General features: G+C 45.3%; 2 protein-coding genes across 2 annotated transcripts; one reads left to right on the forward strand and one right to left on the reverse strand.

Moving 5' to 3' along the window:
- Positions 9,580-11,595, reverse strand: LOC110432627 (vegetative cell wall protein gp1-like). Its single transcript, XM_021453398.1, has 2 exons — positions 11,385-11,595; positions 9,580-9,926 (listed from the first exon to the last, which is right to left on the reverse strand). Exons 1-2 carry the CDS (start codon positions 11,593-11,595, stop codon positions 9,580-9,582), a joined length of 558 nt encoding a protein of 185 aa, XP_021309073.1.
- LOC8085838 (aspartokinase 2, chloroplastic) lies at positions 12,397-17,962 on the forward strand. Its single transcript, XM_002459687.2, has 13 exons — positions 12,397-12,863; positions 12,995-13,077; positions 13,175-13,215; positions 13,698-13,852; positions 14,159-14,308; positions 14,432-14,527; positions 15,342-15,458; positions 15,623-15,742; positions 15,827-15,919; positions 15,999-16,121; positions 16,957-17,073; positions 17,259-17,321; positions 17,411-17,962. Exons 1-13 carry the CDS (start codon positions 12,495-12,497, stop codon positions 17,570-17,572), a joined length of 1,689 nt encoding a protein of 562 aa, XP_002459732.2. The 5' UTR covers positions 12,397-12,494; the 3' UTR covers positions 17,573-17,962.

Below are 18,256 nucleotides of genomic sequence, written 5' to 3' on the forward strand. Positions count from 1 at the left end.
AGCAAAGCAAGATTCCCCTCTTATGTGACAATGAGGGGGCAATCAAGCTAGCTGATAACCCTGTAAACCACACTCGAACAAAGCACATAGACATTCGACATCACTTCCTGAGAGACCACCAATCCAAAGGAGATATCGCTGTGCAACATGTGAGAACAGAATACCAGTTAGCCGATATCTTCACTAAACCTCTAGATGAGTCAAGATTTTGTGCTTTGAGGCGTGAACTAAATATCGTTGATTCTCGTAACATGGCTTGATGTCTTGCACATACTTGATTGATTAGAAAGGACAAACCTTTGTGAAAACTTTAGTGATCTTTCAAAATCTATTTTTCACATCTCAAGCTGGCCATTGTTTTGTAATGATTTGATGAAATCTGGCCATGATTGATTTGTTTTTAAGTTTGCCACACTAAGTTCACCATTAAGCTCTGTTTTCCTGCCCTGCCGGTAGTACCGGCGCCTAGCCCCGGTAGTACCGGCTCCAGCCGGTGGTACCGGCCAAAGCCCAGTAGCACCGGTAGGCCAAAATCCCGCAGAATCCCTCTCGCTGGTCTCTGGCCTGCCGGTGGTACCGGCCCCTGAAGCCGGTAGTACCGGCAGTGCTTTTTACTGCGGTATTTAAGCCCCCCGCAGTTATTTCTCTTTCCCTTATCACTTCCCCACCCGCCCGTCCCTTTCTCTCTCTCCTTCTCACGGCGGCGGCGGCTCTTCTCTTGCCCCGATCTCTCGGCTCCTCCGTCTTCTTCGCCCGATCTTTGAGGAGGACCTTGCCCCGGCCGTGAGGGACGCGTGGAGGTCCTTGGTTGACCCCAAGACCCATGGGTTTGCTTGGATTCGGCTCTTCTTCTTTGTGAAGCAAGGTACATCTTGAAGTTGCCCGATCTCCCAATGTACCTATCTTTAGGCCGATTCCTCGCACTCCTTTCCTTATCTTAGTGTGTTCTTGCCTCTAGAATGTTTTATGCGTTTTTCCCGTGGTCGATTTGGTCGATTGGAGGTGATTCCCTTGCTCCACGGTGCCGCCGGTAGTACCGGCCCTAGGGCCGGTGGTACCGGCCCCTGTGAGCAAGGCAGTTCCTCCCATCGCCTTGATCGATTTCTTGTTACATTCTAGTATGGCCTTGTAACGTTCTCTTACTGCCCCTCTTTGTGGTGTTGTAGCATGGATTCCGGCAAGCGCAAGAACCCTCCTCGTGGTGCTCGTCCTCGCTCCAGTGATGCCGGTGGTCGGTCTGCGGACCGGACGGTGCGTGGTCGTGGAACCCCTTCACGCAGTTCGGGTGCGGCTGGCGCTTCCGCCGGTGATGAGGGCATTCCTGCCCCTCTTCACACCCACACCGTCCCGTGTCCGCCTCCTTCTCATCAAGCTAGAGTTTGAAGCCAAGCTGTGCCTGATCCTGTGCAAGAGGAGGGCAGATCCATGGACCCCAATGTCCTTCGTCGCTCGCCTCTGCATCTCAATGAAGTTGGTGCTCGCCGTACTCTTTCATGGCATCCTCAGTTCAATGCTCATGTCCGGAGGCCCTCTATTCCCTCTGGTACGCTGCCCCGATTTGGTATTGATTACAAGAAGCGTCTTGTGAACTTGAGAAATCAGCGCAGCGAGAACCCCTACAAGTTTATCAAGTTTGAGGGAGTTGAGGAGCGGTTTTGGTCTCAATTTCACAATGACTTTTATGAGTCCGTCCTCTACAAGGGCAGCAAAGCCACCAAGAATGGACCACTTTTTCAGCACAAGTATGTGGTCCTCAAGTCCTTACAAGATTTCAATCATCCGGAGGTCACTGCTTTGATTAACAGGCTTGAAGAATGGCGCATTCTTCCTCTTATGACCCTTGAGAAGAATTGGAATGAGGAGATCATCTTTCAGTTTTGGGCAACTTTGTGGGTGGATCAAGCCTCTAGGGTACTGCATTGGATGACTCAAGGTGTTCACTATCGCCTTGATTTTATCACCTTCTCTCGCTTGCTTGGTTTTGATCACTTGGATCGAGATGCACCCCGGCTGTCTACCATTTTTGCTGAGGGGATTTCTGAGGCTGACCTTGATGCTGCTGAAATGTACAAGCCAGGAGCTCATCTGGATCTCAAGACCACTCACCTGAAGCCTTACTTCTATGTGCTGAACAACCTGATTCGCTACACCATTGACCCCAAGTTTGGAGATTCCATTCACCTTCGTCAAGATGCTCCTAAGATTTTGGCTCGCTTTGGTGCTAATGGTGGCCGCTTTGGTGTCTCAGATTTCATGTGGAACAAGATTGCTGATGCGTCCGTGGATCCCAACAAGTACTTGCCCTATGCTCCATATCTGATGCATATTGTTGAGCAAGTTACTGGCATGCAGTTCTCGCACCCTTGCATTCATGCTTCGGTTCGTGCCAAGCACTTGGGTGCTCCTCATGCTCCTCCTCTCAGTCCTGGCGCAGCTACTCCTAGTGCTGCTACTCCCGGTATGGCCACTCCTGCTGGTGCTGCTGATGCTCATGGTGAAGCTATTCTTCCTCAGGACAGTGGTCGTGGTCGCCGTAGTCCTACCCGTCATGCGCTGCAGCGGTTCTTCTCCTACTTTTGCTATTGCCAAAAGAAGACCGATCAGCGTCTCCGTCGTCTTGAGGAGAAGGCAGCTCTTCCTCCGTCCTCTCCTCTTCGTCAGTTCTAGGACCCCTATGCTGAATATGACAACATGCACCGGACTTCTGCTGATGAGGATGAGGAGCAGCAGGATCCTCCACCACCCTCTGCATTCGATCCATTTTATAGTGGTGGGATACCTGCTGGCTTCTCCATGGAGGACACCGAGGCTGGTTTTGATTATCAGGATATCTTTGGTGCTGCGGACAATGTCACTAGGGCCTCTGTTTCTGTTGCACCCCCTCACGAGCAGTCCACCTCCGCTGATCCTCATGGTAAGGGGTCGCTGCGTACCTTCATCGACTACAGCGACGACGACGACGACGACCTTGGTGGTGGTGACGAGTAGTCGTTCTAGCTCTCCCTCGCAGCCTACCCTTTTTGGCACTTGCTGCCAAAGGGGGAGTGTCAGGCTTATATTTGCTGTAATAAGTTAGTTGTTGGTGCCCGTCTTAATCTTTCTTAGTGATGAACTATGTGTGGTGAACAAGAACTACGTTGTGTGATGGATGATTGTAAGCTAAACACTGTTATTCCTCGTTATATCTTGCTTGTGTTAGCTTCTTTAGACTTTTGTTGGTGCAATGTTGTTTTTGAATGGTTATTGTGAGCTCCTTGGTTCTTGCATAATCATTCAAGTTCTTCTTTTACTCTTTGTGATATATCCTGTCATACACATCACGGTTTATTTCTTGTCACACACACACTCTTTTAGGCACCCCACAGATTGCAAAATTTAGGGGGAGCTTGATCTTAATGTATGCCATCTTGATATCAATCAAGACTTGAAATTCCAAATCCAAAGCATACATTAAGGGGGAGCCCAACCTAACTTTTGGAATTCAAAAGCTCTACTTCTTTCAATCTTTTATAAGCCTAAGTTGGTTGTCATCAATTACCAAAAAGGGGGAGTTTGTAAGTGCATTCGCCCCCTGTGTGGGTTTTGATAATTGATGACAATCAAATTAGGAACTAACATGTCTATCAAGTGTAATCTACAGGTGTTAGTTCATTGATGGAATCAAACAAACACATTTTGTGAATCACAGCACCCCCAAAATTTCTTCATTTAAGCGACGTTTCAACTCAAGAAGCTACCTAGTTTTATTTCTTGTTTGAGTTATAGGAAACGCCGCACTATCAAGAGGGATGCAAATTGAGTCGGTAAGATGAGGATAAAGGGGCTCAGGTCAACTTAGGTCTTGCGCTTGAGAGACACACTTGCACACACGAACTTCTGGAAAGTTCCTTCTCTGCCAGGGTGAGCCGGTAGTACCGGCTCTCAGGGCCGGTGGTACCGGCAGTGCCAGCTCTACTCCTGAGTTTTGCGAGAAAATGAACTACTGGTAGTACCGGGCTTTGACCGGTGGTACCGGCAGGCAAAAATCCCGCAGAACTCATGTTTTGCGAGATTTTGAATCCCGCAGAACTCATGTTTTGCGAGATTTTGCACTGCCGGTGGTACCGGCCTTCCACCGGTAGTACCGGCGCTGGCCGGTAGTACCGGTAGGCCTTTTTCTCGCATCTTTCTCAGCTTTCTCACGTTTAGATCTGGGGGCACCGGTGTTACCGGTGTTTGCACCGGTAGTACCGGCCAGTGTTCTGTACTCTAGTATAAATAGCTCTCTCCTCTTTTCTAACCGTTGGTTTGCTCATTCTAGCTACTCCAACTCAGAGAAAACAGTCTCCAAGCTTTGTCTCACCCACTCTCTCTCCCTCTTGCTCCTAGACTTCATTTCTTGAGAGATTCGAGCTAGAGAAGTGAGATTAGAGAGTTGGGAGCATCGATCTGCGACTTGAGCACTCCGTTCCTCGTCTTGCCGGTTTGGTTTGTATTTGTTACTCTTGGGTTCTTGGAACCCTAGCCGGCTAGGCGTTCTTCGTGGTTGCCCGTGTTGACTTATTTGTGAGGGCACCCCGAAGTGTTTGTATTACCCTTTGATTCTTAGTGGAAACATCAAGCTAACCTTTGTGGTTGCTTGAGGAGGAGACCTAAGTGGTCAGACCTTAGTGGTCACCTCAACAACGGGGACGTAGGTACTCCTAAGTGGAGATTGCCGAACCTCGAGAAAAATTCCTTGTCTTGCTGTGGAGGTAGCTTCGACTACCCTTGCTTGTGTTCTTTGTGTTCCTCTCTCTTTTCCTTCTTTCAACAGGTAAACAAAGGTCGATCTACGTTGTGGTGAAGGATTAAGCTAAGGGGACTCCAACAACATCCTCTTCTATACTCAGGAAAGTGGGGTAAAACTCAGATCTGAAATCTAAGCACTTTATACTCAGATTTCGTAGCTGTCTTAGGGAGTCGGTAGTACCAGCAGTTTGCATCGGTAGTACTGGCTGTGTGACACCAGTAGTACCGGCCCAAACTGTCGGTGGTACCGACAGACATTTGACTTCCGCAACTTGAGTTTTTGAGTTTCAGGTTTTTAAGATACGCCTATTCACCCCCTCTAGGCCAATTAGATCCTTTCACTAGGCAGCTCTCTAACCACAACACCGTTATACTAGGCCTTAGGCAGGATCTTGCCAGTGCCAACAAGAAGATCAAGGAATTAGAGCGCCGCTAAGTTATCTAGATTAGACCTTGAGGCAATGCATCTTAGTTATCTATCTTTAAATTCGGTTTAGGTTTGCTATTATTATCAGTTTGCTATCAGTTTGCTACTAGTCTTTTGTAATAAATGCCTCAAGATTAATAAAGAGTATTATTATTATTATTATTATGTCTTGTGTTTCCACTTTATCTTTGTAAGAAAGCAGAAAACAAGTATGGGGGAGATCCCTCAACATGCTAAACACACTCCGACTACACCACTCCACGATTCAGGTACACACTCTGCACACTTTACTTTACACATATATATATTTTGGATTATGCAGAATATTGTTTCCGACATGATAAAAAGATTAAAAAATTTCTAATCATGATTAATCTCAATCTATGATATTTCCTGAAAACTTGCAATTATTATAAAATCATTTTAAAACCCTGTGTTACTTAAGTCAATATGGAATATGTGATGGTAGAGTATGAGTTTCTTATTCTTGATATCATTGCTACTTGGAGAATTTATTTCAAAATATTCAAAATTCTAGCTACCATCCTCAGTGTTTTATATGCCAACTGAAAATATTAATTATGATTATAAAAGCTATCTACTCTGTATTGAGTTTGTTCAAAATGAGTTAGACCCTTGTTGAGAGATTTATCATGCTCCTAAGATCAAGACACTATTTCAGAAAGATTCACTCTTCCGAAGTATTATTGCATTAGAGGCATGGGCTATGCAAAAATAGAGATATTTCGAGGAAATAAAAAGGAGCAAGTGCTCGACAACCTCACAGAAAAATGGACAAGTGTCCGGCAGTAGAATTAGGGGTACCTCGGTATCCACTTAAAAAAAAGAAGAGAAAAGAGAAAAATGATAGCCCATGGTCCCTCTAATAAGCAATATGCCAGCAAGAGTTGACAAAGATTTTAATTTCCAAAGTCTTTGATCTAAGGTATGACATTCCCCTCCTCGGATCCCGTTTTGATCAGGCAATAAATGCAAAGTAAGTATGCTTGAGAATTTTTGCAAAATAAAACAACCTCAGTGAGATATATAAAAAATAATGAGTGATCTGAGAGAACCTATGAGGATAAAAAGGTATGCTAACTTTCTTTCAAAAATATACAAAAACTCCAAGTGACAGGATTGAGAAGTAAGGATCTTTACTCTTAACCATAAACTTCCCTGACTATGGTACACAGTGGAATTTTAACACCCTGCAAATATAGAGAATGTTTTTAAATGTTTACCCCAGATATTGTTCTTAACCATCCTTTTCTCGAGGACGAGTAAAAGCCTAAGTATGGGGGTATTTATTGACGGTTCTTAAGTATCAATTTTAATTATCAAATAAACAAGAGAAAGGACCAATATGCAACCAACACCTAGAATTAGGGTTTGATCTGACAGAATTCCACGAGTTTTGTTGTTTATCTGTTTCTGTAGGGGGTTATCAGGAAATAAGGAAGAAAGGCCCACATGTCGGGATTACATAGAGATATCAACGCACCGCGCGATTTTCTACCATCTAGAAGACTCCAGAAGCCACGGAAGAAAACAGAGGCCGAAAGGGGCCAGGCCCAGGGCGCCCGCCCTGGTGACCTGGGCGCCCGCCCCCTGCTGGATGTCAATCAGAACTCTCTTCGCACGGGATGTTCCACTGATCTATTGGATCAAGGAAAACATAGTACCACCTCGTCTATCGACCCAAAAACGCATAGAAGGGGTGGACTATATAAGGAGACCCCCCTGGCCCCTGGAGAAGACAAGAAATTATCATAGAGATTGAGGGGTGCCCTCGAAGGAAAACTTCTTCTCTAATTAATATTTCTTTTTAGGCTTAGCAACCAATGTAAAGTAGAAATAGATCTTCTAGTTTCTACTAGATTGAGAGAAATAGAGTGGAGGTGTAGATTGGAGGAAGCCCGGCCTGTCGGTGTCTACTCCAAGCTTGTACCTGATCCCTAACCCGAAGCTTGCTCCTAGGATTCTTCAGTATTTCGACTTCTAAATTCTAGTAAGTTCTTGTTTTATTGTTCTTATGGTTTATGAGTTTACTTTAATCTCTTCGCGTAGAGTTTAGAGTAATCATTGCTGGCATAAACGTGGTGTTTAGGCTGGGGTACTCATAGATATTCCCTGACTAGCTGGACCGTGGTAGTAGTGAGGAACGTGACAATTCCGAGTTACCTTTGCAGACCATATCTCGTTAGCAGGAAGGATAGGGTTTATAGGTGCGGGTTGAACATCCTTTGTGGTGTCTAGATTCCGTTAGCCTCCCCATTAGAACAGTAGATCATCCTTACCAAGGTTAGAAGGAGACTACGGTTGCAGTCTTTTCTATTTATCACTCACATCGAGAGACATTCTTTGTTGCCTAAAGGGTTAGTAGTAATAGACCGGTTAGTCAGATGCACTCTTTCTCCTAGTGGTAAAAAAATAAATATGATACTCTGGATAATTTCCCGGGTGAAGTGCTCACCGATATCCGTGCGCTTGCGGATCAATTCCTTATTGCGTTCCCAAATATCAACAGTCTACTTCTTCCCATCCACTCGCCATGGTAAGAGACGGGGATTAGAAGGAGTGACACACAAGGAACACGAGTGCTCAAGCTGCTTGTAGGGTACCACAACCTAGGTGCACTAAATGCACTAAGACATTCCTAGGGTTCTTAGCAGTGCGGTTGTCACCGCGAGAACCAAGGAAATGCTACGGTCGAATAGGTACAAGCATACAAGAGTTTAAACATGAAGAACCAAAAGGCAAGAAAAGACACGGGTTTCACTTTCCATTGATCCACTTGCCATAGCAATGACGGGAATCGCGGGATTGGAAACAAAACATCAAACAAGTAAAAGGGGCTCAATCCGCATCTTACTGGATCGGTGGGGATTAATAGCAAGAGAGAAGAAGAATGGAGTTCATACTCTTTCGACCAACTCATCATGGAATGAACGACGGTTGGATAAAGAGAGATACGACTCCATGATCCGAACTCACTCGTAGGGCACCACGACTGTGCATCTAAATCAGCACAAGGCTATTCCTAAGGCCCGTAGCGATGCGGTTGTCACCGCTAGGTCCGAGGAAATGCTATAGTCGAAGTGGTACGAGTTCGCGATCGTAACGTTCAAACACATCGCTCTCAACCAGCTCGACGACACGGTCCCCAGACAACGGCAATACTCAAAGAATCACAGCTCGACCACTGACAACACAGAGACACAACGATGACTCGGAGTAGCACATTTCCATGGCACAAGATAGAGAGAGATAAATAGATCAATAGACCGGCACGAAGGCACGGCACAGGCATGGATAGAGATAAATCATATAACAAGTTTATACAAAGATACAAGAAAGGACAAGGGTTTTGCCGACGTCGGAGACGATGTCGGCAAGGTTCAAGGTTCGACCTTGCTGACCACGAGGAAGGGCGTAGATCAGCTGCAAGCCTTCTGCTGGCTGGCTGTGGCTCGCTGCGGCTGGCCGGGAAGGCGTCACAACTTCGGCAAGGGCACGATGAGGCCACTGCTTCCCTGCGACAGTGGAAGAACACGGCACGAAGGCCGGTCTCAGCGAGGCGAAATAGGAAGGGGAAAACTTTGGTCTGGGCGAGGCTCACCGGGGGTTTAGCTTGGCGAGGTCGTGCACAGGAGTTCGATGCGGTGACCGTGGCGAGGACGGGGACGTCGCGGGCTCCTGGGCGAGGTCACGGCGTCGTGGCTCAGAGCAGAGGCACGGCCGCGGCGTCGCGACGAGGTTGGGGCTCCGGGGACGAGGTCGACGCGGGGGCGACGGGGCATGAGCACGGCGTCGTTGTGGTGGCGCAGATCGATATCGGGGTCGCGGTCGCGGTCTCCATGGCTGGCATGGACGTGGTCGTGGACACCGGACGAGGTCGCGGTGCTTGGCGAGGGCGCGGTCACCATGGGGGTTGCGGGATCGCGACCGACGTTGCGGACGACGGCGTCGTGGTGGCTCGGCAGCGACCATGGTGAGGACGTCGTCGCGGTTCTACTGCTGCTCAGCGGTGTTGTGGCGACGAGGTGGGGCGGTGGTGCGGCCGTGGCTCGACTTGGCGAGGACGATGCGGGGGCGACGTGCTCGCGGTGCGGCTCGGCGGCGGTCATCGTGGCCGCGAGTCCGCGCGACGTCGCGGTCGCGGAGGACGCTGGGGCCTCGTTGGCATGGCGAAGCTCCAAGGCGTGGCCGAGGCGCGGGCGAGGTTGGTGCTCGGCTGCTGGTTCCCCATTGCTTGACGAGGACAACAGGGCTAGGGATGGGGGAGAGGGTGGCGGCGGCGCCATGGGGAAGAGAGCAGGGGCGACGGCGGCAGCGCTTTTATTCGCGAGCGCTAGGGCTTCGGGCGAGCATGGCTGCTGCTAGGCGTCCGTGCCTAGGATGGGACGCGTGGCGCGCATCGGCACGAACGCCGAGGTGGAGGGGCAGGCGCGGGCGCGGCAGGGAGCAGGAGGGCGCGGCGGCGGCGTCTTGGAAGGCAGGGCGCGCCTCCTAGGGTTGGCCAGGGAGGGGTGCTGGCTGGGCCTTAGGCCGATGGCGCCCTTGTCCACGTGGGCCGAACAGGGAGGGGGGTGGAGAGCAGGCTGGGCCGGATGCGGGAGGCGGGCCGCGCAAGGGTGCTGGGCCGAGGGAGCGCTGGGCTGGGAGAAAGGAGCTGGGGCGATCGGGCCAAATGGGAGTAGAGATGGTTTTCCCCATTTTTGATTTACTGAACAAGAGAGGGAGTCAAAGGGATTTGTCAGAGATTCAATTAGATACTAAAACGAATTTGGAAGAATATACATATAAGAGGAATTTCAAGAAGAGATTTAAAGGGATTCAAGAGTGGAACCAAGGAGGTGGAAGAGATCACGAAGGATTGGAAAGGGGTTCGGAAAGAATTTCAAAGGAGTTTGAGACGTACTCCAATAGAAAGGTTGAGAAGGGATTCGCTTCGCCTTTGAGATAGGCTCAACAGAGATTCAGAAAGACTTTGCTACGGATTTGTGCACTCCAAAAGAAACTCAAAACCCTAAACAAGACCCAACTTAAGACGACTCACGAACAAGAGCACTCGTCTACAAACAATCCTATATGAATGCGATGTTTTGTTAGCGGGTTAGGATCGAATTAGACCTAAAAACTATATGCTTCACAAGATTACAAGAAAAATTTTAAAAATCTCGTATTTTTGGTGTACGTAAAAATCTGGGATGTTACAAAACCCATGCCCATGAACATAAAATCTACCCACTAAAAAACCCATGGCCTATGACGGGTTTAACTTGGTGCCCAGACCATGCCCATCGGGTCACGGGTACTCATCGGGTTGCCCATGGGCACATTCACATGGCAACAAACAAAAAAATAAAACATAAAAATCATGTATCAGAATATGAAATTGTATTCAGTCTTCCTATTTTTCACTTGAATAGACATATCATCTTGTATATGTCTCTAAATGTAGTAGTTTAGTAGAAAAATTTAGAATATTATGGACTGATATAATTGATTCATTATGATGGATCGGGTTTTAAAAATCCATGGGTTTACGAGTTTGGGTACTACATCCCAGACCCATGCCCATAAACCCGTTGGGTCTAGATTTTTGCCCATTAACAAACCCATAGGTAGAGAAATTGACCTATACCCTTGCCCTAATAGAGTAAAAACTCATCGGGTTTCGGGTATCCGTTGCCATCTTGACTCATCTGCGTGGAAGATGGCAGCGAGTAAGCTCTCTCGGCACGCGTGGAGTATCGGGCATCCTGGCAGCATGGAAGATGGCAGTGAGCGGGCTCCCTGGGCGTGCATGGAGGCCGCCCCGCGAGCAGACTTGGGCATAGCCCTAGCGCGCGGAGGAAGGCCGCCAGCAAGCTCGGGTACGACTTGATGTGCAGGAGAAGGGAGCTCGAGGGATCTGAGGAGCGAGCTTAGGCACGACTCGACGCAACAAGAAGAAAGCTCGATAGATATGAGGAGCGAGCTTGACGGAGGAGCTAAGGAGCGATGGTGGCCGGTAAGGAACCTCGTCGGTGGCGGATGCCTGACCTCCGACACTGATGGTGGCCGGTAGGGAATCTCCGAGGGCCTCCAGCAAGTGGGGCGGAGGGGACGCACGAGGGGTGTGGAGGAGCTCCAACGAGGAGGACGGAGGGGCCCAATAAATGGGGCGAAGAGGACGCACGAGGGGTGTGGAGGAGCGCCGACGAGGAGGACGGAGGGGCAGGCTGCGAGGAGATGGAGGGGGCGGTGTAGGACTTGGAGACGACAAATGGAGCTAGAGTCAGAGACAGGAGCTGGAGGGGATGCGATTTCATCAAGTACAAAGGGTGTCCGCTCGATATTGCTTCTGGGCCGTAGAAGGCATAGCGAATGCGCGCGGAAATGAGCCCCATTGGTCATTAATGTCCAATCATGAATTAATTAGATTTAAAAGATTTCACTCGTAATTTTTAAATAAATTATATAATTAATTTTTTCATTTATATTTAATGCTCCATGTATGTGTCAAAGATTATATATAATATAATAGGTGAAAAGTTCTTAGGCGAGAAACAAGGCCTTAGATTATTTTTTATTCCTGCCTTTTGTGAAGGAATGGGCGTATCTTTCAAATAGAAAGGACACTTGTGTTCCTTCGTAAACGATTCTAAAGTAGGGTCTCGTTTACTTCCTCCTCAAAACCTTTTTTTGAAATTTTATATCACATTAAATCTTTAGACGCACGTATAAAGTATTAATATAGATAAAATTTAAAACTAATTGCACATTTTGTCTATAATTTGCGAGACAAATTTTTTGAACCTAGTTAGTCCATAATTTTTGCAAATATAAATAAAAATACTACAGTGCTAAAAAAATCGTTGAGGAACTAAACACAGCCTTAATTTTGCAAAAAGTTTCAGATTCCCCGTCATATCGAATCTTGCATCACATGCATGGAGGATTAAATATGAATAAAAATAATAACTAATTGGACAATTTACCTATAATTTGTGAGTTTTGAGTCTAATATATAATTAGACAATATTTATCAAATACAAACAAAAATACCACAATATCTATTTTACAAAATTTGTTGAAACTAAACAAGGCCTAGGAGGATCTCGTTCCATAGAAATGTCAATTTCTAAAATCGTCTGTCCAAACATGGACATATATATGGATGACTGAAATCTGACCCGTTCGAAGGAACCACCTCGCACTACTCTCCGCCGTCCGTTCTTCTCGCCCCGCGCCCCGGCCGCGCGCCTCCAGCCTCCACACCCCCCTGCTGCACCCTCACGGCACCGGCATGGCGGCGCCGGCTCTCCGTACCACCCCGCGGCTGGGACTTGCACTTGACGGTGCCACCGCCGCGAGACGGCGCGGGGCCTTGGCGCCTGCGGCGGTCCCGGCCGCGCCGTGCCTGAGGAAGGCGACGGTCCGGTGCCAGCGAGCCGTCAGCGCCGCCGCCATTGTCGAGAAGAAGGATGCCTCGGTGGCGGCTGCGCAGGAGAGAGGCGGCGACGGGGAGCTCACAGTCGTGATGAAGTTCGGCGGGTCGTCGGTGGCCTCGGCCGAGCGGATGCGGGAGGTGGCAGACCTCATCCTCAGCTTCCCCGAGGAGCGCCCGGTCGTCGTGCTCTCGGCGATGGGGAAGACCACCAACAAACTGCTCATGGTATTCTACTGCACCACTATGCCTAGCTCTAGCTCCACCAACCTTCGATATGCAAGGTGTTAGTTTTATGAGGGACCATACACCATTACGATTTAGGATTGAAAAAGTGGTTTTTCAAATTCTTGTTGCAGGCTGGGGAAAAAGCAGTAGGCTGTGGCGCGACCAAAGTCTCAGAGCTCGAGGAGCTATCCTTTGTAAAGGAATTGCATCTGGGGTATGGCTCTGTGTGAATTACAATGCTTTACTTGCATCGAGTGGATTTGTTTGGAATGCATTTGCCTGATTGCTTTCTACCGTTTTGCCTTGTCTAGGACACTCGATCAGCTTGGGCTAGATAGGTCAATTATTTATGGTAAGATGTTGCCCATTTTGCCAAATGCTTCTCCTTTGACTCTTTGTATTTCAAGTCTTCAGGGTTACAAAACATGCTGAATTAACTTGTAGTGTGGTGTGTTCATGTTCACCCACATCAAATTTCTCTCAGGAAATGTCTCCATATAGGGTATGAAGGTGGAGATTGGTGCATCATATGGCTTAATTGCTATATTTATCCACTTCAAATGATGCAACCTTTGATTCGCTGTATTAAAAAGAATCTAGCAAACCAGTTTCTGACAACAAAGCAATATTAGTGTTCACGTAGATGAACTGACAATGTAGTTTTCAAGCTTATGCTTATATTTTAAGCTTTCTGTTTAGATAACTCATGCTTACTCAGAACCTAACTTTCGTAACATGTACATGAATATTTCACTATCCAGGCTTTGTCTGTGGTGCTGGTAATATTTATTGAATCTGAATAAACGACACAACTTCCAATTTGAAATCTTGTAGGTTTGTTGGATGAACTTGAACAACTTCTTAAGGGAATTGCTATGATGAAAGAGCTGACCCTTAGGACACGAGATTATCTAGTTTCATTTGGTGAATGCATGTCTACAAGAATATTTGCTGCTCTTTTAAACAAAATTGGGGTAAAAGCTCGGCAGGTACATTTTTGAGTTGATTGCATTTTGGATGGTCTTTCTCGTGTTTCAAATATGTCCATGCTACTTATCTTAATGCCATGCAGTCTACTAGGAAATTCATTAATGCATTGCATGTAGTACAAACTGTAGTTCCAAATTCTTGGCAAGTCAGTATATTTTTTGTATTCTTATACAGATACTGCTAATAAGTGTTTCGTGATCCTATTTTCTTTTAGTAAATTTTTGTCTATGTATTGGAAATTCTTCATGTAAAGCATCAACCAAGTAGATATCTAGTCAAAGTTTCTGATTCTTGCTTCATTGCAGTATGATGCATTTGATCTTGGCTTTATAACTACTGATGATTTCACAAATGCGGATATTCTGGAAGCAACTTATCCTGCTGTTGCAAAGAGGCTACATGGGGACTGGATTAACGATCCTGCTATTCCTATAGTCACAGGCTTTCTTGGAAAGGTTCCATGTTTTACATTTCATTTGTGGGGTATCAATGCTCCATTTGTCCTTAATCCTTATGTTTTTTTCCTTTGAAAGAGTTTGTTCTTGTAATGTTAACATTTCATGCACTTAAAATTGCAGGGATGGAGATCTGGTGCAATAACCACCTTGGGCAGGGGTGGTAGCGACTTAACAGCTACAACCATTGGCAAAGCCTTGGGATTAAGAGAAATCCAGGTTTGTGATTTGTTTTCCTAGACTGTCTCCCTCCTTGGACCAATTACTGTTTGGTCCAAGCCATAATAGGCGATCAATTTAATTCAATGGTTAGTGCAGACTTACTTTCCATAGGCCCAATGTTGACAGCGAGTGCATAAGGCTTGATAGCTTCTTATTATTTTTAATATGAATACTGTAAGTTAGGGTTTCCTTTTGTTTTTTTGGTTGATATTGGTCTCCGAGCATCTAAGCATTAAAATGAAGTCTTTAGTTTAGGATAATTTTTTAATTATTTGGATAACCCCATGAACGTCTTTTTCATCCCAGCTTTTCCTAGCCTCATCTCTGATACATGGATATGTACTCATTAAATGAATTATGTGAAGTTTAGGATGAAAGCTATGTTTATGTTTGACCTAGTAAATGTAAAACGTTGTTCATAGAAGAACATTTTAGGAGAATATGGTAGGCGAGAAGTCGAGAACCCTAATGTGAAAAGAACAGAATTTTGCCCTCTAAAACTTAATTTATAAAAACAACAGAGAGAGTCAAGCTTGGCCCGTCAAGGGTATGCCCCCCAGGGTTTAGTTATTAAGATAGAAGACCTCAACCATGCAAGCCGAGAAAACCCCCGAACCCCGACTTTGCCGGCAAGGGGATTTTTTTAACCAGCCTAAATTCTCCCACAGGGAGGAGGTTCTACTACTTGCAAGCACTTACTACAGGCTCTTTCGCACAACACAGAGGGAGGGAGGGAGGGAGGAGTACATCGTTGCTAATTTATTTTTGTTCCTGTGTAGTTGACTTATAACACTGATCTTGTTTCTTGTAGGTTTGGAAAGATGTTGATGGTGTTTTAACATGTGACCCAAATATCCATCCTAAGGCAAAACCAGTGCCATACTTGACATTTGATGAGGCAGCCGAACTTGCCTATTTTGGAGCGCAGGTATGTGTTGTTATCCATTAAGGGAAACATTGACAAATGAACTACTTCGATGGATCTCGGTAATACATTGTGGTCTAGTTTTTCAGCTTAGCATTTTACTGAGCCAGTGGTTTTATATGATATTTATTTACTGACTGGTTTCCATCAATTATTATTACTTTTAGGTTTTGCATCCACAATCAATGCGACCAGCTAGAGAAGGCGATGTACCTGTTAGGGTTAAGAACTCTTATAACCGTCGAGCCCCTGGTACTCTTATCACTAAAGCAAGAGATATGAGTAAGGTTTGTTACTTGGCTAAGCTCTAATCTTAGACTTGTCTACTTGTTCTTGCTCTCTAATCCAAATATTGACATGTTTTATTCTAGACTGTTTTGACTAGCATTGTTTTGAAATCAAATATTACAATGCTTGATATAGTGAGCACACGCATGCTTGGCCAGTATGGTTTTCTAGCTAAGGTACAACTATTCCGAGGCTACTTTCCTTGAGTTTACTATTTCTATTTCAATCTTTGGTTGTAACTTTATCAGTTTTCAGGTTTTTTCGATATTTGAAGACTCGGGCATGTCTGTTGATTGTGTGGCCACTAGTGAAGTCAGCATATCTTTGACACTGGATCCATCGAAACTATGGAGTTGTGAATTGGTTCAGCACAGAAATGTTTGTTCATTGTTAATTTCTTGTCAATGACTATATTTCTGCAAGATTTGTTTTTTCCTTAATCCGCGTAAACTAGATAAAGATAACACTTTGCTTCAAGTTTTCCATGTCTTTTTTTTGGAACAAAAAACTAACTGCATTATTTTCTCACTTGATGTTATGTGGGGTTGGACCTATAATGGCACCCTAGGATTCCCATCCCACCATTGGTGCCTCGTAGGTATAGAATTTTTTTTCTCTTGAACATACAAGAGCTGTGTATCATTATATCAAAGAGAACATCATTAGGAAACTTTACACACACATTTGGTTACAAGATCACCCTTTAGATAACTGAACGACCTCGACTAACAGGACTTTGGTTAGCTTTGGTTTAGACTGTTATTTGGCTGGGTCATAATCCATATTCGTACAGGCTAGATTCATTTTATTAGGATCTCTATATAAAGAAACATTTGTCACTATATTAAAGAAAAGAAACATTATATATCATTCTGTGCATTTCTTGATTCCTCTCTGCTCAGTGCCTTCCCAACACTTTTTTGACCATGTCTCATCCTTCCGGTGACCTCATTTACAACCTTATAAGCAATACACCAATGCACACAACACACAAGCTAATCAGGATCTGGAATGAATTAACAAGTGTGAATGCTGCATATTTGCTTTTGTACTCAATAAGAGACATGTTGGTAGTTTTTGTAAAAATAAAGTCCTTTGTACCTTGGAAATTGTTTATATTGTTAAATGACAATTGGCTGAGGCCAGAGTTGGTTGATTATAGCAGATGATGATGCATCTTGGCAAATCTAATTTTGACCTTTCTATATACCAGGAACTTGATGTTGTAATTGAAGAGCTTGAAAAGATAGCAGTTGTTCATCTACTGCAGAACAGGTCAATAATATCTTTAATTGGAAATGTGCAGAGGTCATCTTTGATTCTTGAAAAGGCAAGTGCATTTCACCTAAGCTTCATGATTGTTAACACTCTAGAATGCTGCAGACGCAATCTTCAGAGTTGATCTATGAACTTACAATTTGAGGAAGTGTGGCAGAAACGTACTAGAGTAACTCGTGTGCTAGAAATGATCATGCAATGCTATGTTTACAATTGATATCCACTGTTGCATGGCAGGCTTTCAATGTTCTACGAAGAAATGGTGTCAATGTCCAGATGATATCGCAAGGGGCATCCAAGGTACTCATTTTTCCTCCTGATGTTTGACGGGGACACCATAATTGTTCCGAGACTCTAATCTGATATACCGTTACACCATCCTTACACAGGTGAACATTTCCTTGGTGGTCCATGACAGTGAGGCCAAACAGTGTGTTCAAGCCCTCCACTCTGCGTTCTTTGAGAATGGCTTCTTGTTGGAAGCTGACGAGTTGGATGTTCTGCATGATGGCTTTACATCGCATCCCAATGGCACAATCCACAGCCCTTAGCTAAGAATTTGATATTCCTCTGTTTGGCTACTGTAATGCCACTTGTGATCGAATCTTGATCTTGGTCGACATCCAATGTTTTACAAGGCTATGAAGGATTCTGGTTTAGAGCTACTACTAGGAATTTGTTTAGAGATTAATAATACAGTTTAGTTTGTTGTACAATTGATTGAAAGTATATATAGTTATCCTGGTCAACTCATCAAGCCAGGTAGGGAGGCAAGCTGGTTTGTCTGCAAACCCTTTTATCTTTGTGGGTTTCTTATAACCCACAAAAATTAAGCCTGTTTGTGGGGTTTCCATTTTGCAGACAAGCCCCGCTTGCATCCCACGGAACTACCATTGTTTGTTGTACAACTGAAGTTCTTACATTACGAATTTGTTCCACAAGACCTACCGCCTGCTTTATCGCTAGTGATGTATTTCAACCAGTGTACGACTTTACGTAGTATTTGGTTTGAGGTGGTATTGGACGTGTGGGATATCCCACTTAAGGTCTTGTTTGAATGTTATCAAATTCATCTCAATCCACACGTGTTGGAGTCAATTAGAGTAAAACTTAGTTCAATTTTCACTGTAATCCACCTTAACATTGATGTAAATTCGACTACGTCTATATATCCATCTCAATTCATGTGTGTTGAAGTGGACTGAAATAAAATTTAAACTAAATTTCATCTCTAT

The sequence above is a fragment of the Sorghum bicolor genome, chromosome 2 (assembly GCF_000003195.3).
Source record: "Sorghum bicolor cultivar BTx623 chromosome 2, Sorghum_bicolor_NCBIv3, whole genome shotgun sequence".
In the NCBI taxonomy this organism is placed as follows: Eukaryota; Viridiplantae; Streptophyta; class Magnoliopsida; order Poales; family Poaceae; genus Sorghum; species Sorghum bicolor.

Bases quoted from the DNA above. Each gene is read 5' to 3' on its own strand.
- LOC8085838 (XM_002459687.2), top strand. From the start codon at position 12,495: ATGGCGGCGCCGGCTCTCCGTACCACCCCGCGGCTGGGACTTGCACTT. The intron at 13,078-13,174 runs GTATGGCTCTGT...TGCCTTGTCTAG, and splicing joins GTAAAGGAATTGCATCTGGG to GACACTCGATCAGCTTGGGC. The intron at 14,528-15,341 runs GTTTGTGATTTG...TGTTTCTTGTAG, and splicing joins TGGGATTAAGAGAAATCCAG to GTTTGGAAAGATGTTGATGG.
- LOC110432627 (XM_021453398.1), bottom strand. From the start codon at position 11,595: ATGGGGCTCATTTCCGCGCGCATTCGCTATGCCTTCTACGGCCCAGAA. The intron at 9,927-11,384 runs GTGCGTCCTCTT...TCTCTTGTTCAG, and splicing joins GGCGCTCCTCCACACCCCTC to TAAATCAAAAATGGGGAAAA.